At 30.2% G+C, this 26,805-nt stretch overlaps 2 protein-coding genes across 12 annotated transcripts in view; one reads left to right on the top strand and one right to left on the bottom strand.

The window, feature by feature from the left end:
* Positions 1–26,805, top strand: part of LOC105216636 (soluble guanylate cyclase 88E) — a 129,063-nt gene that overhangs the window by 59,155 nt on the left and 43,103 nt on the right. The window lies entirely within an intron of this gene.
* On the bottom strand, positions 1,430–25,019 carry LOC105216619 (uncharacterized). Of its 10 annotated transcripts, XR_008470133.1 has the most exons (9): positions 24,859–25,018; positions 22,862–23,039; positions 20,397–20,609; positions 15,839–15,908; positions 15,455–15,564; positions 8,406–8,741; positions 6,673–6,903; positions 3,701–3,770; positions 1,430–2,423 (listed from the first exon to the last, which is right to left on the bottom strand). XR_008470133.1 is itself a non-coding variant. In XM_054226179.1 (8 exons), the coding sequence occupies exons 2-8, from the start codon at positions 22,950–22,952 to the stop codon at positions 2,404–2,406; spliced, it is 963 nt and encodes a 320-aa protein (XP_054082154.1). In that variant the 5' UTR covers positions 22,953–23,039; positions 24,859–25,018; the 3' UTR covers positions 1,430–2,403. The 10 variants fall into 10 exon arrangements, 9 of the variants coding, with proteins under 9 accessions (XP_054082154.1, XP_054082151.1, XP_054082152.1 ...); XM_054226179.1 differs by lacking the exon at positions 3,701–3,770 and having other exon boundaries at positions 8,514–8,741; XM_054226176.1 differs by lacking the exon at positions 3,701–3,770.

Genomic DNA, 26,805 nt, shown 5'->3' on the forward strand with positions numbered 1-26,805 from the left:
GTGCTGGTTGTTCTCCAGCGTTTGGCAGGCGCACTCAAAGATAGTGTATCCAGAGCTTTGGCGCAAGTGGACCAAGGACTGCCCATACGTTTCCACTCCGTATTCGTCAATTGGCTAGTTTACCGTCTTTTACAATCCGATCCGATTTGCAGTTTCTAGCGATTCCGCGATGACCGGATACCCACACAAGTCGGATTATAAAGTAGTTCGAAGTTACTGACAAGAATGTTAGGCACTCCCTTACTAGCTTAGAGCGTATAGTGAATACACACCTCTCTTAAGGATGCCGCACTTCGAAGTATTATATCTACTGCTACTTTTATGGCAGCTACTTCTGCCTGAAATGATCTGGCAGCCGAAAACTGGAGTTAATTGAAAGCTTCCAACAGAAACCAGATGAAGATACTTAAACTGGGGATGTATGTCAAGTACCATCTCATCAAGAAGCTATTGAATCTCTTGATGTTGCTTTGAAAGTTGTTTGAAAGACAGGAGAATCAGATCCCATACAGTTCTCACAATTGAGGCGCATCAGGGACTTGTCCGCAATGAAAACATTTGATTCATTACTAAACTAGTTTTGTTTGTTACGGATCATCGGGATTCTACTGTAATAAAAAATGCATACACCATAGAGAAGACTTGAAAACGACAACTCTTAGTGGATGAAAACAGAAATTAGTGAATGATTTTAAGATTCAACCTTTTTGTAATGTTTATTTGGAAAATATTGTAGGAATTTGATCTCAAATATTTTAGAAAATGATGATAATGTTTTAAATTGATATCCACATTGTAATATTAATTTTTTTTTATAATTTCATAAAAAAAAAAATATTTCTTTATGAAATTCTTGGAACAAGTATATATCCAACAGCAATCTTTCTAAAATCTCTTAAGTTTGATACATTCATTTTTTTCATCAATTCGCGTAAATATTTTTTTTAATGATGGCAGTCCATGGAACTGAAATATCTTTTAAATCTCATTAAATGAGTTAAAGATATTGAAAATTGGATTTTTTGAATTTTAAGTAATGCAGCCACAAATAGGTCATTGCCTGTAAAGGATCGTCCGTTTCTATAATCGATTTCGATGTAATTTTCGTTGAATTTTGAAAACACGCTTCAGTGAGGACAATTCACTCATTCAAGAGCCACACATTTAAGAAATAAATTTAAAATAATCTAAAAATATATATATTTTTTTAATTTTTATGTTATGTTGTTGATGCCATTTCGAAATTAATATAAAATCCAAATTGTGTGTGGTGTTGTTTGTTGCATTTGCAATTTATTTATTTAACCATACATATTTTATAAAAAGTTGGCAGATATATACAATTCAGTTAAATTTTCATAAAAATGTTTTCGATTTCCTACAAAACATAATTCGTAAATTTTACAATTACATGCACACAGACACAAAATTCGTTGACACACACACAGTTGTGAATGTGTTTGTGTGCACATTTATTTCATTTACTTTTTGTGTTTAAACATAAATATATTTTACAGCGTGTTTTTGTTTTTGTTTTATTTATCCAAACTTAACATTTAAATAAAACTTACACAAGTATACAAAAAAGGAACAATTCTTCTTAGACAACGCCTAAACCTAATAAGACCACGGAGTCGAATGAGCTCAGTAATCTTAAAACATTAAACAACAGCGCGCTCTTTTGCGAGAGCGTGCTCTCTATATCTCTCTAACAATAAATGTAAATCATTTTTTTACACATAATGCTTGCAATACTAATCGAGAAGTTATTATTATGAATAAAAATTGAAAAGTAATTCGGTTTTCGCTAGTAGTTAGCAAAAACAAAGTTCGGGAAATATGCACTCAGGTCTTTTTGTTTTATTTAATTATTATTTTTTTTATTTTATTTATTATATTTCGCAATATATTTTTGTTTTTCTTATACGTTTATTTCGTTTCTCATATATTTATATTAAGTTCCATAGTTGTCGTCATTGGCAGCACAAAAATTGAAATAAATACATTTTCTATACAAAATACAAAATTTTGTAAGTTAATCAACCGAATCGTAAATATTTTAATAAACAATTTTGTTGTTATTGTTATTATTATTCCATTGCTGTTATACACCCATTATGATTGCTACTTTTTTTAATACACTGAAGTTCTTGTTTTAAAGCGTTTTATTTTTTTTTTTATTCTAATCTTGTTGTTGGTTTTCTGGGTGTTTATATCAGTGTTTTCGTGTAGTTGTTGTTCTTATTTTTATGCGTTGAAAAAATTTTCGTTTTATTGGATAAGGTCGACTAATTTAGTATATTTTCGATTTCTTCCTTAGTTGGCCCTCGTTTCATTATTCGTTTTGCTTATTTCGTGTAGACGAAAAAAGCTCGCATATTTTTATTCAAATTGTCGTCGTGTTTACAAAATCGTACGGTGTGCTGTAAAATACAAATTTATTAGTTTTATTTAATTTAATATAATATTTCTTTAAATATATGTTTATATATTTAAAATTACACATACATTTTGTCGCATACAATGAAACTACAGTGTTACATACAAATTTACCAAAGAGTATATTATTTTTTAAGGCACTAAAATGCACTACTTGAACCACAAGCGCTGTTTTGGAAATTTTGCTACATACATACTTGCTACATTGTGAGAAAGTTCCAACAAATGTAATCATTACGCTTTTTTTCAAAATAGTTACTCCTTCCAAATGCACTCTACTTAATACTCGAGAGCAACTATATAATATGAAGAGTCTAGATTCTAGAACACTGATATGCCTACTGAGTGTGCTTTTGTTAAAAGTCCTGCACACGATATATCTCCGGGATAGATCCCGGACTCCAGGAGTTATCAACAATATTTTGGATATCCATATAAGAAAGGGTATCTTCCCCTGTTTGCAATGAGCGTCCTTATATTATAGTACATAGAGAAGTTCTCTAGGTGAACGCTAACACATTTTAGATCAATATTTTTCGTGTCAAAAATGGACTTCATGCGACCATTAATTCGGTTCTGAATACTTTCAAATGTCTTGTGTTGTATGAAATATAATTAATAACATTAATAAATCAATATGATCTCTTCTAAAATCATTTTCGATCACAAATTTGTTTCAAATGTTGATAGAGAAGATCATGTACCAAGAAGTAAAGAATGTCGATATACTTAAATATCTTGTACATGATTAATATGATTCTTCATTTTAATGTAAAGTGTTCTTTTTGTATAATTCGTAATATAAGTTTCTTGAGAATCTCATCCAAAAACATTCTTAAAGACATAAATAATAGACTATTGGACTACGGCAAAGTACGATGTACAACACGTAATGTTGTTAGAACCCATTATAAACTGGGGTAAACTTCTCAAAAATAATCACTAAATAAAGAAACTGATTTCTTTTAAACCAAACACTTGTTGGAACATTTCTTCTATAAATACACATAAAAAAATACCAAAAAATATGAATCTAATAATACTCTTATAATTTAAGCAAATAATTTCATAAAATACTTGTACTGCCAACACACTACATATTTATGCGTAAAAATGGGGAAACATTACCAATTTGCAGGCACTTATGACCAACGCTACTAATTTCGAATTTTGTTTCGTGCAATAGATGGCGCTCTACACAGCAACTCTAAGAACTGTCATGCATGGAAAACATATTTACAAATGTCAAATGTTGTCTTACCAATTCCTATAACAATGTACGAGTAATTGCATTTGTATTTCATTAACAATTTGTTTGGCTTAAAGGCTGGCTGTTGGTTAGAACATAGAATTGGAGTAAATGTAGTAAATAAGTATTACAGATTACTGTTTTTCTTCAGTACAATGGAGAGATTTTTAGATTTTTTAAAATTTCTTAGTTTAGCATTTAAATATTTTTTCAAATATTGTTATTGTTGTTTTTTTTTTTCAAAGTTTGTTAAAGGTTTGATAAACAGCCATTAAATTTCGTTTTGTATAATTTTTCTTTTGTGCTTTTTTCGTTGTCGTTGTTAGGCAAAGTTATTAGTAAATTTCCTTTTAGAAAATTTCATCGCCTTCAGCTGTTATGAAAATGATTAGAGAGATATAATATTTAGAAAATATTTAATGGATTAATAAAAATGTAAAGAAAATTATAAATATATACAAGAGTTGTATGAGAGTTCGGTGTTTGTTTGTGTGAATTGATAGATTTGACGATTGAGAATGTGTTGGTTGAATATAATATGATAGGGTTTAATTTTTGTTTTAATTTTTACGATTTTGTTGATTTAGTGGTTACAAGCGATATTTTGTGAGAAACTTTGAGTACGTACTTTTTTTTTTAACCGTTAACAATTGCTGCTTAATTTTTATTAATTTCTCTTAAATTATTTTTATTTGAAATCATTTTGATTTTATTTGTTGTACTCGCGTTTTAATGTTTCATGATCTGCTAGTTTCCAAGAGAACTTCTTTGATATCATGAATACAGTTCAGAACAAGTAAGGAAAGGCTAAGTTCGGGTGTAACCGAACATTTCATACTCTCGCAATTTATTGATGTAATTTTATAAAGATAACACAATTCGACCCATATATTCTGATTAAAGTTCAATAGAATAACGAAAATCATCATAAATAGTATATGGGGACTGAGGTAATTCCTGAACCGTTTTCACCACCAAGATATAATATATCGAAGACTATACGCCCACTTAATTTTATATTATCTATAATTAGGTATATGGGATCTGGGGAAAGCTATGACCCGATTTTAACCACTTTTGGTACATAGACAAAATGTGATAAGAAAAAAATTCAGAGGGAATGAATTACGTTAAAATATCTGAGAGATTTACCTATATTTTCGGTGAAAAATTACCCTGAGGAACTGAGTTCTTCATGTTCGATATCAGGGGCCTTGAAAAGTCATCGTCCGATTTTGACAATTTTTCCACAAGTAATGTCACAGCTCAAATACAGTATTTGTGTAAAGTTTTATTCCGATATCTTCATTGGTTCTTAATGTATCTATGATAAAGTGAACGAATCCGAAGAATTCAAAATTGAGTTATATAGGAAGTAGGCGTGGTTGTGAACCGATTTAGCCCATATTCCACCCGTGTCATCAGGGTGTCAAGAAAGTGTTATATACCGAATTTCATTGAAATCGATGGAGTAGTTCTTAAGATATGGTTTTCGACCCATAAGTGGGCGACGCCACACCCATTTTCTATTTTGTAAAAAAATTCGAGTGCAGCTTCCATCTGCCATTTCTTATGTGAAATTTAGTGTTTCTGACGTTTTTCGTTATTGAGTTAACCCACTTCTAGTAGTTTTCAACCTAACCTTTGTATGGGAGGTGGGCGTGGTTATTATCCGATTTCTTTCATTTTTGGACTGTATAAGGAAATGGCTAAAGAAACGACTGCAGAAAGTTTGGTTTATATAGTTTTTTTGGTTTGCAAGATATATACATAAAACCTATTTGGGGGCGGGGTCACACCCACTTTTCAAAAAAAATTACATCCAAATGTGCCCCTCCCTAATGCGATCTTATGTTCAAAATTTTGTTTTCATATCTTTATTTATGGCTTAGTTATGACACCTTATAAATTTTTGGTTTTCGCCATTTTGTGGGCGTATCAATGGTCAGATTTTGCCCATTTTCGAAAGCAACCTCCTCAGGGTGCCAAGGAATATGTGTTCCAAGTTTCATTAAGATATCTTAATGTTTACTCAAGTTATCGCTTGCACGGACAGACGGACAGACGGACGGACAGACATCCGGATTTCAAATCCATTCGTCATACTGATCATTTAATATATATAACCCCATATCTAACTCTTTTATTTCTGGGTGACACAAACAACCGTTATGTGAACAAAACTATAATACTCTGTGCAACATGTTGCGAGAGTATAAAAATACTATTGTTTTATTAGCCGTCCCTTGAACCGTACATTTTCAGAAGAAAGAATACATTATCAGTTCAGAAACAGTTTGATATTCTAGATGTATTAAAACTAGATGGTCTAGATGTATTAAATCTGGAACATTAAACTGTTTCTGAACTGGTGATGGAGATGGAAACATAAACCATAGAAACCCACAAAAAGCAAGTTAAACCACTTGTCATAGTTACTTATAAATCACTTACTCAATGTTGAACTGATGGGATTATTTAGAGTGTGATTTATTTTTAATATCAGTCAAAAATATGTTAGGTGTGAGATTCTTTAGTAGATGGAGAATATATGAAAATTTTTGTACATATTTGTAAAGAACTAAAAGTAAAGTTATGAGTTATTATATAGTTACTATAAGTGGGTATTATGATTAAAATGTGAGTGTGTTGTGAGTGATAAATTGAAAACTATCAAAACTGAATTTAGGTATGCTTTCACTGCGCTTTGGAATCTAAAAACTAATTTTGTGTAAATTCTAAATACTGTGTGTTTCAAAATACTAACTACTTGTGTTGAGTGTACTTTGAATAAATGGGGTATATGAAATTTTGGTATGCTTTAGGGATGGGTATGTAAACAACAATTTCATATCACAATACAGAACAAAGGGAGAAAAAATCCACTTTATTCAATCGAATACAAATATTGTCTAATAATAAATAAATAAGTAAATAATAAGAAAAACAACACTATTATAACTGTAAATACAACAAATACTTACGGGTCAATGGTCTAGCTGGATGTCTGGACCACAAGTAACGATTCTTCACCGGCGACAAGAACGAGTCCCGTGCAATGGGGCTGGAAGCCCGTGGCACGGAGAGGGCACGGAAGGGCGCCAAATCATCGACATCCCACCAGAAGGGATCGCGTGTGAATGCTGAGATGGGTGCATATGGATTGGGGTTCAACAAATCCCTGAAGCGATTGCGTGGGTGGAAGATGGGAAGTCCTATTGTTTCAAGATTTTTTTGTTTGTCATTTATGTGGTTATTGTTTGATATTATTGATTTTGTTGTTATGTGAATTTTTATGCATGATTGTCGTTGATTTTCATTTTTTTTTTGGTTGTTGTAGTGACAGCGTGATGTTTGCAGGAAGAAGAGTAGAAAGAAAATTTTGTGTTTTTTTAAACTATAACAATAATTAGCGACGCGTCGTAGTAATTTTTTTGTTTTTAATTTTTGGAAAAAAAACACAGGAAAAAAAGAGAAAAACAATGTTTTAGAACAAAAACTAAATATTGTGTAGAAAATGCGCATTAGATATTTTCCACGAGTGTGCTTACAGATGCATTCGTGTTTGTTTGAATGTTTAAACTGTAGGAAAATATCGTTTTTTTAGGCCAGCGTGTTGGATTGACGGTTTGGAAACTTGCCGCTGCTGGGACCCGACACAAATTCATTGGTTTTTTCTTTTTTTGCGCTGCGTACAACATACAGATTCACTACAAAGCGACTAAAAACATTTACTAAGTGCTTAAATAGCTGCTAAAACATACATATAGAAGGAATATTCGCAAGATTTTTTTTTGATTTTTTTGGAAAAAAATTAAAGTAATGCATGCTTAAGGAAATAAGTTCAAGGCTTAAATAACTAATAAAATATAATTTATAATTAAATAAAAACACAACAATACTGAATGCAAAAATAAATAATAATAAAATTTTTAAAAAGAATTTTGGGGCAAAATCGAAAAACAAAAAAAAAAATATTTAAAGCAAATACATATACCCATAAATAAGTAGGTAAATAATTTTTCAGTGAAATAATATAAAAAGCGAGAAAAGTAAAAGTAAAACAATCAATAACGCATAAATAAGAAGATAATGAAAATAATTGGGAAAAAATATTGATGGTCCATTTGCATAATTAAAATAAAGGTCACTTTGCCTTGAGGACATCGAAAGCGTTGCAAGCTCACGGCGGGGCATTTCGTGCAAGACACGACTTGTATTTAATTACTCTGATGCTATTGGCGTAAAGCATACCAAAAAAAAAATATATAAATTTCGCAAACTCTAATCAACAATTAAATATTTTTTTGACTCATACCGCCATACCAAATACCAATTAATATTCAAACGGTATAAAAATCATAATTTCATGACATTTTCATGCGCACTAAATTTCGGGCTGCCAATTATTCAATTCAATTACTCCAAATGCCGGAAGCGAGGAAATATTTGAATTCAAAGAAAGCAATAATAAAATGATACAACAACATTAACGGCCAAACATAAAAACCGAATAGTATAAAAGAAGGAATTTTGACTTGCAACTCAATTGCACAACACGCCAACCTGCTGCGGCCGCACACCCACAAGGATGAGGAGCTAGCTTGCTTTTTAGCAAAGGATATATGCGGAGTGGAGATAGTGCAGTGGAGTGTAGATGGCGACCACAGCTACGGAGACACGTGTGTGTTTTCTAAGCGCAATCATTTGCTCGTACCATTAGCATCATAGGAGACTTCATTGGGGCGTGGTCCCCAGCGGCCAGCCTTAACGGGAGTGGGACTTGGTGAGCCGGCACGCTCAAAAGGTTTGTCAGCTAACTTACTATCAAAGAGTTCATCCAATGGTTCCAACGAGCTGGCACGGTACAATGGCCTGGGTGCCAAGCTGCGTGCACGATCCAACAATGCTGGGGCCAAGCTGCGTGCGCGATCAAAAGCAGATGGAGCACGAGCTACGCTGGGTGCGCGGCTCCAGTATGTTGGTGGTGGTACATAGGGTTCACTGCCGGCACGAGTGTAACGGCCTGGAAGTGGTGATGGTGATCGGCGCGCTGTAAAGAAAGAGGTAGCGTGTGAAACAGGAGATAAGATAGAGAAATAATCATCGTTGTGAAATTTTTACATAATCTAATTGTTTTTAAATATTTATTATTTAATAGAGTCATAAATATTAATTGGAGTGTAGAACATAATCGAAATAGAATATCATTTTATGCTAATTGAGACTTCCTTACTTAAGTGTTTCTTGTTGTAGTTGTAAAAAAAAGTGCATTTATAGTAGAAGTAATTATACTCTAGCCTACCTTGTGGATTTAAATTAGTTGTGGTATGGTATTTACTGAGGTTCCTTCGCAATCCGATAATAAATTCTTGGAATTCCATAAACCATCTATCAATTAATATATTGGACTGAAGTATTTGAGAGGTATTATTGTAAGGTGCATCTAAAAATTTATTTTATTGCACTTAAATCTTTAACGGGACTTATTAAACGGTGCCTTACTCTCTCTCCCGTGGTATAGACCCCACAGACCTCTACAAAACTCTCAGAAAAAGCTTATTAGGACAACTTGAGACTGAAAATCGTTACTGTAGCTGCCTGAGATATTGCGTGTTGATTTTGAACGGCTGTTATAGATAATAAACTCGAGTGGGCATCGAAAAAGACATGAGCGATCTACTTATTGGATTTTTATTAGATTTCTTCCTAAACTTCAACTCACATATCTTTGGAATATAATTCGTAAATTAATTACATTTTATTAACAATCTATGCCAATCAAAACCTCGCTTTTGCAAACTCAACTTTATAACAACTAAATTGTTGAAGTAGAAAATATCTTAACTTTGGTATATATATAATAATATATATAATAATAAGACAGTGGCAAAAGAGATTTATTATTTTTTATCCAACCAATAGAATTTGATTTCTTCAATTATGCCTTCTATGCAAATTTACCCCATAAACTAATAACAAATCTCACAGTCTAACAAAATACTTATCCAGAACTTATTTCGACACAAACTAGCATCAAGAATGCATACAGTTTCAAGGATGCATTAGCAGTTGCATATTTTCCCATCGTCGAATTCAAATGAACTTTTCCAATAAATTTATGCACTTCCATGGTTATTTGTATTTGCGTATTTTGAAAAGTACTTGTACTTGTGTAACATTTGCATATAGAGGTACGTATTACTATGATGAACCGAATATGAAGCAAAATATGTTTCATCCTTCATTTCCCATTATATTCCTACCCAAGCTCTGGTGTTTACTTAAAAGAATCTTTACAGCTTTCATATAGGTGGTAAAACAGTGAAAGTTTTAATATATACACATGCATTATGAGTGGCTTGGCTACAAGCTACCAAAAACAATATGTTGATAAGCTGCCAATACAAACTTTTGACAGAGCATTGCTCTATTTTTGCAGTGCATAAATATTCGGAGTTAACGCATCAACTAGTTTTGGAATGACGACAATCACCTCGTACAAAAAGTATGGGGTGGAAGAACTTTTTTTTTTTTCAAATATAATTCGAAATATGTATGATTTATTCTGGGGTCTATATATCACACTGACTTCACCGAAGAGAACATAGATTTTATTTTTCGAAATATATGTCGAAAGGTTCAATCAAAGCTCCTAAAGTAATACTTACGTTATTTATATATGAAATTCCATATATCCTCAGTATTTTTGAAACTTAGAGAATAAAAAATGCTCTGACAGATTTAACGTAGACTAAATATAAATGTAACAAGTAAGAAATGGCTTTTGTAACATATATTCGGCCTGAAGCCTACTAGAATCATTATGTAACGTACATGAAAGCTGGATTATTTCCTGGACCGATATCACATTATTATTATTGTCGCTACTAAGATATATAATATCCAAGATTATATGCTCACTTAATTTTGCTAAGATATCTTACATATTAACCGATATATACGGTATAAAGTCTACCCGAAAACATTAATATTAAGTATATGGGTGCTAGAGGAAGTTATGACACGATTTTACTAATTTTTGGTACAGAGACACATTATTAGAAAAAACATATTTCCTAATTTCTAAAATATCCAACTGTCTTTAAAATATCTGAGATATTTACCGTTATTTTCGGTAAAATATTATCCATTGCTATTGAGGTCTTCAAGTTTGATATCTGTGGCCTTGAATATTATAGTCTGATTTCGACCATTTTCAAATTAGTGATGTCACAGTTCAAGTGCGGTGTTTGTGTAAAGTTTTGTTCCGGTATCTTCATTGGTTCTTGAAGTATATATTATATAGTGAACGCATCACATGGACTTCAAAATAGTGCTTTATGGGCTGTAGACGTGGTTGTTAACCGATTATTTTTTCTTTTATTTATGTGTTGCAAACAACCGTTATGTGAACAAAACTATTATACTCTCTACTAATGCCCGAGAGTATACAAAATCTATCAGAAAGGTAGATATTCAATCTGAGAACCAGCAATAGACTCAAATTGGGATAAAAACTGCTCATACTTGTTTCAAATTACATCGAGGTAAGTAGAAGATGTTTAGTTTCTACTGAAGCAGTATAAGTCACAGGAGCTCTAGGGAATAATATAAATCACATTATATTAATATCATAACATTGATTGTTACACTTGCGGTAGGACCGTCGAAAATGTCAGGAAAATAGTGGGGTGTTAACAACACTGCCTGCATTCTTTAAAATGACATTTTTATAAAATTTAATACAATATTTCTATTAACGATAAATACGTTGCCAAAATTTTTTCCCACAGTTGTACTTCTAGAAAAGATCTACATGATATATAGTTGTAAATAAAGAAGAAGTAAAAATCTAACAAACGGGATTCAGTATCCATAACTTTAGACATGGACTTAGTTGAATTGTTTTACTCTCTAGCTATTACAATCTGACTCCAGTTAATTACTGTTTCTAATAAACTTAATAAATAGTTTGATTATTTACTACAGATATGTACTTACCGCATTTTCAAAATACACAACTCTACAAAAGGGTCAAAACTATTCACCCTAAATTTTTACATTCCATTCTCAAATTATTACTTATTCAACAAATAAAAATTAACTGACAATCACAAAGACTGTACACACGAAACAATACACTACAATAGGAGGAACTTTACATTTTTGGTAGAAGAGAAAAAAATTGAATGTCCACCAAAATTGTGACCATACACATAACGGAACAAAAGTGTAAAGTGCAATGAGTTGCGTTTAATTTGATGCATTGAAATTAAATTGTCAACACAATTGAAAGCGTCAATATTCTGACAATTTAAACAATTCATGCGTCAATATTATATTCTGACAATTTAAACAATTCATGGAACAATTTGAAAATTGAAGAAGAAAAAAACGGTATTTACATTTGACATTTCACTTTTTGCGAAAGAAAAAAAACCATACTCTACACATAACGTTCAGTGGATGAGCGAGTGCGCGCGTTTGACTTTTGTGTGTTGGGAAAAAGAAGAAGAAGAGGAACTGCCAATTGGTGCACGAGAGTGGGCGGATGGTCGCGCTGTCAAACAAGCCGCTCAATCAACTTGGAATTGAAATATTCAATTTAAGTGCGTTTGGAAATTACAAAGTAGGGAAGTGGCTTTACATAGATAATCAGCATTTTTGCTGTGATTTTCTGTTGTTGTTTTTGTTTACAATTTTTTTCGGTTTTGCTTTACATATTTCAACAATTCACAACAAAGTACAAAAACACATTTAACAATTTTTTATGCTTCAACGCATTTGTGCAATATTACAAATAAAATACATTTCTTTGATATGCTTTTTCGTTAAATATTTCATTTTTCTTGTTGTTTTTTTAGGGTTATGATTTAATATTAAATATATTTGTAGATAATTTGCTTGAGTTGTTCTTTTTTGGTGGATTAGAACATATAATAACTTTTGTATTTTGGCAGTATTTACAGGCGAATGCACAATGCATGATTTTGTGTATTGATTGGCGCATTAATTTCGATTTATTTATATTAAATAAGTTTATTTAGTTGAGTTAAGGAATGTACAAGGAGGACGTAATACGATTTACGAGACGAAATCATACAAATTCACAGACAGATAGATATAGTACAGCAAATGAAAAGTAAGTCAAATAAAAGAAAAATGATGAATGAGTAAAATTAATATATAAAACAAAAACAAAAAAATAAAATAAAATTAGTAAATAACTAAAATATGAAAAATTATATGTGAAATGAAATTAAATGTATTAGAAATTTATTATTGTTGGAAAAAATCAACCCACTACAAGTGAAGTGAAGTTCAAAATCCAAAAATCCGTGTCACTTGATGGTGAGCATAAAGAAAACAATAGTTGTTGATTACTTTTTTTTTTTTGTTAAATAAATGATTTATTTAGACTTGCTTAATATGATTTTTCGGTTGTGGTTTAATGTAAGTATAGTTCTTAAATACGTAATTCATTATTCTTGTTTTGTGGTTGTTTTCTTTTTTTGTCATTATTAATATTATTTATTACTTTCTCATTATGTTGAATTTTTCTTTTATGAGGCCGTGATGTAGTAAATAATGTTTGGCTAGCACTTCTAGCATGTAAAGAGCAATATTACTCTCGGCGCTCTTTTCCTATCTGCTATTAAAAACCAACCAATGAGCGCACAGCAAACCTCTTTAGTGGTCACTCGGAAATCGAGCTGTCATTGTTGTTCCTATTTTCAACTAATACTTCCCCTTACACTATTTTAAATTCTATTCATTAATAGTTATTTCTTTAAAAAGCCCAATTTGAAAACAAGTTTCATTGAAATGTTTTCTCTCCTCGAATGCTTGAAAAAATACCATAAAAAATGCTCAGAAAAGAAATGTGATGAAAGCCTTGCTTTAAAGCTTCCCTAAAAAAAACGTTAAAATCCGGATTGAATTTTATCAACTCTTCTTCTCTCTTTTTGTTGAAAATTTTAAAGACTATTCACACTGTTTTTACTCTCATCATCTAACTAAGCTTTAAACTAAGATTCAAACCGCTATACAGGTTTACTAATGAGCTACTTAGTTAAAATAGTATTTATTTAGTAAATATAATGAATTTATGATGTGTTGAGTTATGGGCTTCATGTGCAATAGTTTGAAAATTTTAGTTGTTTCTAAGTTAAAAATATATAAATTAATTGCTTTGTCAGCAAAAAACAATAATTCAAGAAATAAATATATTTAAATAAATTACGGTAAAAACCAGTATAATTAATAAAAATAAAATAAAAACAATGAAATAAATAAAAAATAATTTAAACACAAATTTTTATTAAAAAATAAATATATTATTTTGAACTTGAAATTTTCAAAATATTTAATTTTTTTCTCTCAAAAAGATTGCACTTTTCTTATTCTATTCCACTTGAAGCCCATATCATTCATAATTAATTTATTATATTATTGCGTTTAGTTGTTGTTAAATGATTAATAAATATTTTTGCATAAAAATATATTAAATAAAAACTATTTTTGTTTGGGGTTTTTTTTTTATTCTTTTAATTGTAATGAAGCTTTTAAATCAGTTTTTTCTCTCTTCCTACTTCATCGTTATTAACTAAATATAAGATATGTAAGTAAGTTGTTTTTGGTTCAGTATTTATTCTTTAAATTAAAAGTAAACATATGTTTTATGACGTTAAATACAATGAAACATTTAACGAATTTCTGCTTGTTTGTTTTTGCATTTCGCTTTAAACTCATTTAGTTGCTTTGATCTTATAGCTGCTCTCTCGCACCTGCACTCAAACAAATGTTTGAATTTATATACAATTAGTCATTTCACTATATTATTAAGAGATATGTGTATATGTATGTGTAACTTTAATTTAAACATTTACAGACAAAAAATAATAATTGTAATGCCAAGATTACGTTAATTTTAAATTTCATTAAACATTACATTGTTTGCTTGGTTTTGTTGTAATCACTAGCATTCTTTCAGTTAAGTGTGAACTTTTGTGCAGCTGTGTAGTTTTGCTAGCGAAAATTGGCTATTTGCTCAAATATTTCGTGCTGCAAATATAACAATTAAAGTAAAGAAAGAAACATACATATTTCATGAAAATATTAGCAAAAGTTTGTCTTACGCAAAAAATTACAAAAACATTAAGTATATATGTATGTATACCTTGTGAGACGCCAATTAGTAAATAGTAGTAATATAACATATATGTACAGGTGTTTGCATATTTCATTGCCTAGTGTGCGCTCACTCGACTACTCTCACTTATATAAATAAATTTTGGTTTTTTTTTTTATTTTTCAAATTTTGCCATATTTTCATATTACATATCTCCAATAATTTTTTTGCCAATTCTTGCGTAAATTTCGTTGAGTGAGCAGTTCTAAAATGTTTATAGTATAATTTGCATAGTTGTTATTGTTCTTAATGAATTTGAAAAAATTCTTTACAGTATAGAGGATCTTTGCTGTTTTTCGCTTTACGCTACTTGATTCGTGTTTACAATATTTGCAATTCTCTAAATTTAATTCGTTAAATAGTTTTTATCAAATTGATTACTTCGTTTGAGTTTTTTCATATAAATTTTGTTCGTTTTACTTATTTTTTTGTTTTTTGATTCTTGTAAATATTGTTGTTGTGTATTTTGTTACGCTTTGTTGTTGTTTATTTTTTAGTAGAGTAAATATATGTTTGCTTGTTGTTTTTATTACTGTTGTTTTTATTTTTACTTAAAATTTAAACTTCCTTACCCTTGTTGAGTTCTTGGAGCAGCTTATCTTCTGGCTCATATTCCAAAGGCACCAAAGCGTTGGGTGTGTATGGCTTGTCCTTTAAGTAGAGACCATAACGAGATGGGTATCTGTGAGGGAAGAGAACGTTATTTTTTTTATAAAGAATGTGAAATATACAGCATAATAATGTATGCGAAAGTGTTTTCAATGAGAGAAAATAAGTAGAGAATAGAGACGAAGCTTGCATTGCTTCGGCACTTCATTGCTTTTAAGAAATATTAATATATTTTTGTATTAGAGAATTTGAAAATTTAGAATATTATATGAGTGTTGAATAGAAAAGAAACTTTTTTTTTAACTATAATAATAAATTTTTTTTTTTTTAATTTTTATTGGTCTTACCTGCGTTCGATTTCTTGCATGCGCTTCAAATGATCATTCCATGCCTTCTCTGCGTCGTAGTTGGCTGGAACTAGAACAAAAAGTACAAAAAAATTAATATTCGTATTCAATTTTGAAATAATGTAAATATGATTAATTGAAAAACTATATATGTTGGCTTACAGTGAATAAAATAAGGCATTTAGACTCGAAATCTCGTTAGCAATTTAAGTCCATGGCAATACATACAAAATAAGCAAGTAAGCGTAGGTGAAATAGCAGAAGCATAGTTAAAGCATATGTCCAATCGGAAGCGGTATGAAGAAATGTCAAAAAATATATTAAAGAAATATTTTAATTTATATTGTACATTTAATAATTTTTAAACATAATAAATAAAAAATGTTTAAAAATATAAAAAATAAAAAAAAAATTAAATATTAATAATAACTAATAAAATAAAAAAATAATATATATTTAAAAATAACAATATCATTATGTTATTTTAATATTAAATCTCTATTAACTTACACTCAATAATAAAATTAATAATGGCAACACGAATAAATGAAATTGTCATACAAAAAATTAAAAAAACGTAACGAAAATATGCAAACGTATAATGAATGCATTCACGAGTGAATATTTATGTAAACAAGCGCGAAAATGCAATGGAGCTGAATGCATGAAAATGAATATGCAAATGCACATGTATCAATGTATGAGTGCATGTGAAAATAACTGGCAGCCATATTGCACACAAGTAGCTGTATACCGCCATTGAGCATTGCATGGAATTTTTCATTCATTCATTTTTCATTAAAATTTAAATTGCTGACAAAAAATCAAATTACAGCGAAATTCAAACCGACTGGAAATTTCAAAAATCACGATTATTTGAATGTAAATATTAATAAGGAAGGGGAAATTATATTTAAATTGTTCATAAGTAACAAAAATGTGTACTTCAATGTGAGAAGTAAGGTTGCAAAATATAGTTTATTATTTCTAAAAAATATTAGATAATATTTAAAATTCAAAAAAATACCTGTGTTCAGCGCAAATTGCAGTTGAGTATCGCAAAGCACTTTCGTAGCAAAAATATGTTGCAGCTAAGAACTGTACCTACGAGTGTTTGAACATGGCTATCATGAGTGCGCACTTGGTTAAAATAAGTTACCCGCAATAAAACACTAACTAACTAACATTGCATTTAACATTTTATTAAGAACATAATAACATAATTAACGTATAAACATTGCAACGTGTTGAGTTGATAAGCTCAATTTGAAGGATATGCGTATCCTTTTTATTTAAATTTTCAATTTATTTAATTTTCATTTTATTTGGTGTTTGAACAAATTGTGCAATAAAGATTTAAAAATTAAACGAGTACTATGAATATCATCAACAAACATGTATTTTATTATATATATATTTTTTTTTTCACTTTTAAAATAGTTTTCAGTAATTCACTTTTTTAATAAATTCTCTATACTACAAACAGTTCGCAACATTTATACAGGCTCTATATATAATGTGTGTGTATTGTTTATGTTTTTTGAGAAAGATAAAGAGAAAAAGACAATTCTGCATTACTTTTTTTATATTAATTATCATTCAACTTGTCAAAAATAACTAATTATTTAGAAATTATTGTTTCGCTGTAAAAATCCGTAAAATTCACAAATTCATTTATGTCTCGACACTTCTCCGCTCATTTATTTCGTGCACTGCCATCGTCTCAGAATTATGCACATATGAAAGCATCAGAAAATTTTAAATTCTCTTGACATATACCTCACTTAAGTGATTTAAGTGCTTAGTATTCTAGCTGTTTTTGATTAAGCCAGTTTATGTGATTTATACTAGTTGCTTGTTCGATTCGCTATAAAATCTATTGTCAATAAATATTTGAAAACTTTTAAATTAGAGTACTATTCGCTAGAAATTTATAAAAAAAAACCTGAGGCCTGGTACTTGCTTCGCTACGTATGTATATTGTGAAATAAAAAAAATGAATGTTAAAATCATCAATTAAATTTATTTATTCAAACAAAAAAATAATTTATAATAAATGAAGAAACCCCGGACCGATTTTGTGCAAACTTCACATAAACCATCTACTAAATAGTCCGAACAAACTCTAAACATATGGTTTGGATAGGTGTGCCCGTTCTTAAGTTATAAAATTACAACGAAAAGTAGATTTTCCCAGGTAATTATGAAAAAAAATTTAAATTTTCAAAAATTATATTAAAACCCTTTATTGATCCAAAATTTTTTGGAACAGAGAAAAGTCTAATATACTCTCCAACTAATGTTAACGGCGAAACCACTACTTTAATGTAAAAAAATTGAAATTTTCAAAAATTATATTAAAAGCCTTTATTGATCCAAAATTGTTTGGAACTGAGAAAAGTCTAATATACTCTCCAACTAATGTTAATGGTGAAACTACTACTTTAATGTAATATTTTTGTGTGACTTGAAGTATTTTCTACGAAATACTCAGCATCCAATTCAAATTTAACTATAATACTGGAGTGTGCACCCAACAAATATCACTCATACTATTCCTATTAAACCAAACAAGGAGCTTTTGTACCTATGTATGTACACTTTTAGACTAGCTATATTTCTTTTTCTTAAAGTGATGCGAGTGAAGTGCAGACCTATAATTTCAATCATAACATATCTTTATAAGTAGACGCATATGTAGGGGTAAACATGTAATGCCATATATACATATGCATGTATATAAAGAACCGCCACATATTGGCAATCAAAGCAAACACCCACAAACGCTGCCGGTTATTTGATAACAAATATGAAGGCAAAAAAGTCAAAATGTTGAAATACTCTTACAAACATATACATACATACATATATTGTAGCATATAGCTAAGTAAGCCGAGGAAATGTTGTGCCTTTAATACATATACATATAGGTAGCTGAGTATAGTATGGTATTGGAAAAATACGGATTCTTATGTGTACAAGATTTGTCTGTATTTTTGTACACAAATACGAGTATAACATGCCATATAGGAAGTAGAAGCCTTTCATAACATACGACGTAGCTGCTACTATTCACTATATTGTTGTTTTTGGATTTTTTAGCAATGGAAAGACTTTATTGAATTACTGAACTGTTTTAAGTAAAAATTCGCATATGTACATTTATGTATATCAGCTCGAAAGTCTGAAAGCCTTTGAGAAATACTAAAATTGAGAAACATTTTGTATACAGGTACGAATGAGAAGACTTTAGAATACCGAGATGTTCAATACAAAAATAACTAATACAGGAATATTGTTTTTGAGAATTCTGTAGACACACGTACTAATAGAAAATATATGTGAGCAAAAATTTGCAGCATATCTATGATTGTATATATATATAAGCACACATATTTACATACATGTTACTGCTCACGATGTTATGCGCTAAAGCCACTAAACTGACGTAATTTGCTCACGGGCTATTTTTATAAAAATTAAATAATACCACTGCAAGTTAATGCCTTTTGACGAGACGCAGAAGCGAGTGTATGCTTTCAGTTTTTATATATTTTAAATTTAAAATAAAATATTTATCAGCTTATTTCGAAATTTTATTTTTAAATATTTTTTTTTTTTTTATTTTTTTCTTTTAATTTAAATTTATTTTATTTAAATGCTTGCTGACACTGAAATTGTTGTGCCTGCAAAGTGTACAGTGCTTGCCAACTCGCGACACCTCTGAGGTGTTGCGAATATTTCTTGTATGACGCATGCCATGTATCATTAAAATTAACCAAGGTTTAAGGTACTGCACGATGAATCGACGGGCGAGCACATTAAGTGTAAAATGTTTGTGAACCATATATATTAAATGAGTTGGCAATTGAGAATGCAATGAATTCGTGTGCGAAAAGTACATTTAACTGTTGAAATAAATATAAATGTACATTACATACATACATATATTAATTATGCGATATTGCAATGAGCTATAATATGTTGACGGCTATGAAGTCGCTGCTATTCAAATGCAAGTGGCGATGATGCATGGTAACAAATGATAATTTAATAAATAATATAATGAAAAGCAATAAACTGCAGTCTTTGTAAATACAAAAAGATCATAATTCGTTAGGGATGTGCCAACATTTTTCGGTATAAACGATGTTTAAAAATTAACCAATATTATTAAATTTGTAAATGTAAAGAAAAAACCTCAAACTTTTATCGATAAATTTGTATTTTAGAGCATTGAAAATATTAAGAATTTTTAGTGAGAAAAACTAAAAGAATTTTTTCTTTAAATTAAATAATCACTTTTCACTTATCGACAACCACAAAAAATTATCGATATATTTTTGATTCTCTCTATTTTCCGTAATTGTTAACTTTATATATATATATATATCTTAATGTTAATTCAAAATTTAAAATTTTATCGATTTATAGTATTCTAATGTGTTCTTATTAGGTTACACGACTTTTTTGACAGCACATCTCTAACGACTACATTTGCAAAAATGTTTATTTAAAGAAAGACACAGCTATTGAATGAATTTGCACAAACACTTACTTGTTCTGCTGTAATGATGATCATAGATGGCACGTGGCGAGTAGCCATAGGTGTCTCTGCTCACTGGCAAGTATCTGTAGCCATGCGATTGCACACGCTCGTTGGCAGTGGCGGGCTCATCGAAGATGCTCCTGTATGTGGATGGCGAGTCCAAGTATGAGCTGTATGGACGGCTGGCGCGTGGAGCCTCATGGGCACGAATATCTTCGGATCCTGCAATGCGAGAATATGAACGAATATATTATTAAACGAGTTTTGCTTAATGAACTCTTAATTATTAAAAATATTTTTTTTATTATTTTTTTGTCGGTATTATTTGGAGTTAGTGCTTGTTTTCAAAATTATGTTCTCATTTGTAAAATATTAAAAAAAAATGTATTTTCCAAACTTAAAATTATTATGACATTTCGAACAAAATTAAATACTTGAACCGAATTTAATTTTATCAATTATCGTGACACCTTTCTATAAATAATATTTTCATTTACTCAGCCCTTACAAGCAGGTCAAGACCAAATATGTTTATCAAAACGCATTCCTTCAATATTTATGTTACTCGAGAGACCATTACATTGCCGCCCATTTGTGACCTCAGAAATTTAAACATAAACAAATAGTAATGCAAAAAGTAAACACCGAGAAACCCACTATTGTATAGCGTAAAAATCTCTTAAAATTACATAAATAAAAATAACATACTCAGCTGCTGCTAATGCGTCTGCTGCAAATAGAGCGCATGTGAATGCATTACAGACCGTTAATTTAGTGTTTGTCGCAGATGCATATTGTCATGCAAGTGTTCGCTTCAGTAATTTTGTTTCGAAATTTGATTTTCAAATTTTCGAAATTCGATTTTCGAATTTTCGAAATTAGTTTTTTGAAATTAAATTTTGAATATTTTTCATATAAATTGGTGTCTTAAAATAATGCGCGCATATTTCTGAAACATTTGGCCGCTAAAATATTAACAATAAATTAGTTGAAATACTAAAATAGCTAACGGTTTATCCAGCGTTCGTTGGATAAACACATGCATAGTTTGCAACAAAAGCAAAATACTTTGTTGTATTTTTATTGCATATTTCAGCGCTGTTTATTCGCTAGGTTTTTCGTTTTCAATTTTGGCTTTTCGCCAATTTCACACTGCGAAAACACATAAATCGCCACGCATGTCTTCGGTGTTTCACCGAAGCATTAGTTTTTGTCTGTTTTCGAAGATTTTTCTTTCAATTTCGGTTTGCCTATTTCTTGTGTATTTTAGCGATTTTCAGTTTTATAAATTTCTTTTATTTTTTAACGAAATATTATTTTATGACTTGGCATAGTTGAAATATACACTTTTCGATATGAAAATAAGCAATGTGTTGGCAGGCAGCTGATTGTGTTGATTTGTCGTTTCGAAAATAGCGCACCGTTGCGTTGAGTTCAGTTAAGATTTCACTCAAATTATGTGTGTGTGTGCGTGCTTAGAAAATTTTTATTATACAAATTAAAAATATTTAGTGCTTCGACAAGCATTCCAATCGCTTTATAGTATATGGAGATGTGTTATTTGTGAGCGCACAGATCAAATTTTATGTGTCTATATACAAAGTGTGAACTCGACATCATTTATATATAGTAAATGTTCTAAATATATTAAAATATATATAGAAAAGCGAAAAGGTGTCATTTGAAATAAGTTCTCAGTTTTTGTTTTGGACTGGCCACCTTGAAAATAATCCTCTGTATTCTTATACTGCTGTATAATGTTATGTAAGTATACAAGAAATGTTATTCGAAATATTAAAATTTTAAATTTCTTGTCCCTTAATTGACTTTAGTTACTGTTGAACTATGTTTCTATATTTTCAAATTAAAATCTATCTATCTCCAAAATAAACTAAAATATAATTGATATGGTTTCAGTTAATCAGATTATTTAAGGATTATTATTTGTATTATTATTATATGACACTGACCAAGTGTATATTATATGACACTGCGATTTGATCTCTTTTCTCAGTGAAAAAAACGAATGATTATGAATACAAAAGATATCAGCTTTATAAGCCTATATTATGGTCCATTTCGTCGAATTGATTTTTGAGATTATTAGAAAAGCTTTATCTATGACCGAAAAAAATGTTTGTTCATTCAGAAGAACCATACGTTAGAGAGAGATAGTTTATCTCAAGATTGGAATTCAAAGTAATATTCCCTGATCTATAACTTGATCGCGTATTCATTGATACAGTTCTTTAGAGCATAAACAAATATGTTTCTAAATATGTAAATTCAAAAGTATATATGTTTCTAATTTGTTTCTATTTGTTTATATTTCACAGTCTAACTGTGTACTACTCATTATAAAAAGATCATGACCAGCCATTGTTTCCTGGATATGTTTTTCTCAGCTCCATCTAATCTTATTTTCGAACTCAAATCGATTCGGTGTTATAAATAATCTATAAGACTCAACTCACCCTTCAAGGATCTGATGTAAGATTGCCAGAATTTCGCCTTCTTGCTGGGGGTCTCATTGCGACCAATCATTTCCAAATGGCTTTTAAACATTTTGATCGATTTGCTGTTGCTTGTTTCGAAACAAGAGATTTATATAGTATTAAGTTTACTGAGGTTCGATGTCAAATAACTCGTTCGCTGCAATAAAGTAGAACAAAAAAGCAAAAGAAGAGATACATAAATATTGTACAACAGATAATTTGTAGTTTAAAAATGGATTTGGACTAAATGGGAGTCACTAATTTTGTTTAAATATAAATATTTCATCTTAGGCCTAATTTTATTAGTTTGTTTGATTGTTTAGCGTTGAAATGTTTTCTTATACACTTGTGCTACAACTTTTGCCACAATTTTGTATTACAATTATTTTATATTAACAATTTTATTTAAATTAAAATTTCTGAATATTTATTATTTAGCTCAGTTTTTCATTCAATTGTTCGTTTACTTTGTAATTCTGCTCCAGTTCTTTTTAACGTATCAAAAAAACCGCAGAAATGGTCGACGACGTTCGCAAAGACGACAAGATCACCGAACACTAAAAATATATTTTCACGTATAACGAAAAAATGTTCACACTTCACTTCAAAAATGTTTCGTCAACTACACACACCACACACACACATGAATACTATACTCAAAGCTTTATACATGTATGTATGTAGATATTATTTTCTATGTATGCAGCCTGTTGAATGAGCAAGCGCGAGCAGAGCAGCTTATTTTGCTCGTTTAATGCGAATACCATGCGAAGGTAGGTGACCAATACAGCAACAACAATAAGAGCAACCTTTTGCCAATATGATCTGCTCGCGGAAAATATTTGTATATTCGCCGAGAGTTGAAGGTGTTGGTGATAATGATGTTGCTTTCCGCTGCTCCACTGCGCATTGATCGTGTACGCTGGCGTTAGCTGTTGGATAGTGGGCAATGTTGTTGGAGTGGGCAGCTAAATTTCACGGTTATTTTTAAATGTCCTTGAGTTGAATATTTTCACAGCGCGCCAGTGCAGAGTGTTGTGTTGTGATGAAGGCGCTCTCATGCATATACCCACATATGTACGTGAAACCGTTGTTTGTGTGTTTGTTGGTGTGTAGTAGTGTTTGCTCTGGCGCTATGACCACTTGCGACGGCAGATTTTCCTTTGCGCATACATTTTTTTATGTATTCATTTTTTATTATTTCCTATTTGCTTTTTTAAGTTTCGTGCGTTTTATATTCTTTTCATTTAGTGCTTGTGATGTACATATATTGGTGTTCGCGTACCGCCGAGTTGCTCATTATAAATGCTTGTTGTTGTTGCTGTTGTGTCTGATCATGCCATTTTTGGCACGGATACAAAATTTTGAAATATTTCATATTTTCGCTTCGTTCATGCAAATTCGCTGTTGTTGCCACGAAAATTATTGCTCCAAAAATTATGCATATATCCAAGGTGTTGTATAATGTGGTTTGATAAAAAAATTTCCGGTACAGGATTTTACAATTTTTTAATATTTTTTTAACAATTTCTCGGTTTAAAAAAATTTATTTATATTTCTAGTAAAAGTTTTGTACACTTTCTTGTATATTTATTGTCATTTACACATTTTAAATGTTATTCATTAAACAATTGTTTTTTTTTTTAATTTATTTGTTTATTTTCAGTATTTAAATTTTTTTTTAATAATTATTTTTATAAAGTCACTAGTCACTTTTAACTGCTAGTGATATTTCTTTATTATTTTATCTATTTAATATTTAAATTATTTATAGTTATTTTAATAATTTTTTAAATTTAATTTTAATATTTCTTTTAAATAAATGTTTTTTTGCTTTCTTTTTTGTGTTTCAAACTCCTTGAGTTGTTGCTCAAAAAACTTTTCACTTTAATTTTTTTTTTTAATTTTTTCTTCCCTCATTATTTTTTCTCTATTTTTTTATAATTAAAATTTTAATTTGTTTCAAAAATTCTTACATTTTACTTTACTCTTACTAAAAAATAGCGATCTATCCTCAACGAAGAATTTTTTCAAACTGTTCGATGTTGAAAATCGGCTTCACCAATTTCATTCGCTTTATCACAGAAATTCCTTTTATTCTTAAGTATATGTAAGAACTCATCTTTATGTATGCGCAGTGATTTCGCCAATACTACGGAAATTTATAATTGCAAATGTAAATGTACATATATTGCCTAAGTATTGGTGGCCGAAAGCTCTGCTCGCCAACGCTTTCTAAAGAAATCAAATACGCATACATTGTTAATTTGTGGGCAAATGAGTAACCATATATCGTACAAACACACACATATTTCTAATAAAATTTGTTCTTTGTATTGCTTATGAATATGTATTTACATACTAGGGTCCACATATCCTCCCACGAGTAAATGCTTTGTACACTGCTTTGCTGCATTTGGCTTTTATTGAAAGTATATTTAAATACATTGTTGTTGTTGTTTTGTGATTTTATCTCATTTCAAAAATTTCATTATTCTATTTGAAAAAAGCCTTGGAAAGTCTTACAAATGATCGCCCCGGACATTTGCGTGTGTTGATCACAGTTAATCGCCGATTATCACCCACACTCACACATGCTGTCAAGTATTCATGGGCAAACTGACCACAATTATGGCATTTTGATTATTTGCATTATAAGATGCCACAGAGCACCTCTGCTTGTTTAACAAAAAGTTATACCTGCATTTTTATTTTCACTGTCAATTTCCATTAAGTATTGCCTGCCAAGCCGCGAGGATACAGAAATTAATTTTGAGTATTCATTCTTACTTTCATATATGTTTGTGTTCCAGAGGTCTTTGCTCTGCTTAATTATTGTTTTTAATTTAATATTTCAAATAAATTACATTGTTGCATTTTAAAATGTCCCCTTGACTGGCGATAAATCATCATGCTGATATATAACTACGTCAAATTTGATCTTGAACGTTGTAGTGACCTCTTCCTTTTTGCTCACTCACTCGCTCAGTTGGCTACTCACCCACCTGCTGCTGCCTCTTTCTTCTGCTGTTTAACCCGCAGAATTCGATTTTGTGGATCAGTCGGTAGTTAATGTGAACTTAAGTCTATATATTAAATTAATTGTACATAATTTGTATACAAGAATATCCACATAGCGTTAATTATATACAAAGTAAGCTATTTGTATATAATACATACATGAACATATATAATGAATAGCAGCATATGCTTTAACTTTATATCTATATGAAGTAATTGTCTCACAAAACTATGAGATCATGCGCTGTTTGAGTCGATTTTAGTTTACATTTTCATACCAAATATATATTTGTTTGTAAACAGAACGAATTTTCTGCATCATTCTTTGACGCGTTGCCTATCGTGTAGGTCTTTTTACCCCGCAATATTTGTATTAGACTCGATTGTCCTTTCTATATATCCTTACGAATAATTTCAGTATTTTTTTTTAATATTTTGTAGGTGCTTTATCGAAAGAGTGAATCAGATATTTGATTGAAGACTTAAGTTACATAAGATGTATTTCAATTATGGGATGCGTGTTAAGTTTTAAGCTCGAATGCCAAGCGGAGAGCGTTATTAAAAATTGTTGCCATATAATAATGGTTCTTTACAGGGCTGTGAATCAAATAATGTAAAACTTCTTAGCTGTTTTGGATCAAAATATTTGACAATTTCAATAGTTGTCTCTGAAGAAATTTTAATATTAAAAAAATTTTGATTTCGTTCTTAAATTATTTCGTTTCTCATTTCCAAATTCATTCCAGACATATCTGGTTTCTGTCTCGGATCGATCAAATCAATATGGCAATTTAAAAAAAAAAAAATTTCAATTTGCTTTATCACAGAAATTGTGATCTCAAAAGAAATGATAATAATGTAGATATAGGGGAACAAGTTAAAATCTACATTGTGTGAGTTCG

This window comes from Zeugodacus cucurbitae, chromosome 2 (assembly GCF_028554725.1).
Source record: "Zeugodacus cucurbitae isolate PBARC_wt_2022May chromosome 2, idZeuCucr1.2, whole genome shotgun sequence".
NCBI lineage: Eukaryota > Metazoa > Arthropoda > Insecta > Diptera > Tephritidae > Zeugodacus > Zeugodacus cucurbitae.

Coding starts and splice junctions, on each gene's coding strand:
- LOC105216619 (XM_054226173.1), bottom strand. CDS start 22,952: ATGTTTAAAAGCCATTTGGAAATGATTGGTCGCAATGAGACCCCCAGC. Junction 20,610..22,861: donor TTACATCAGATCCTTGAAGG/GTGAGTTGAGTC, acceptor CTCGCATTGCAG/GATCCGAAGATATTCGTGCC. Junction 15,565..15,838: donor ATGCAAGAAATCGAACGCAG/GTAAGACCAATA, acceptor CTTCCCTCACAG/ATACCCATCTCGTTATGGTC.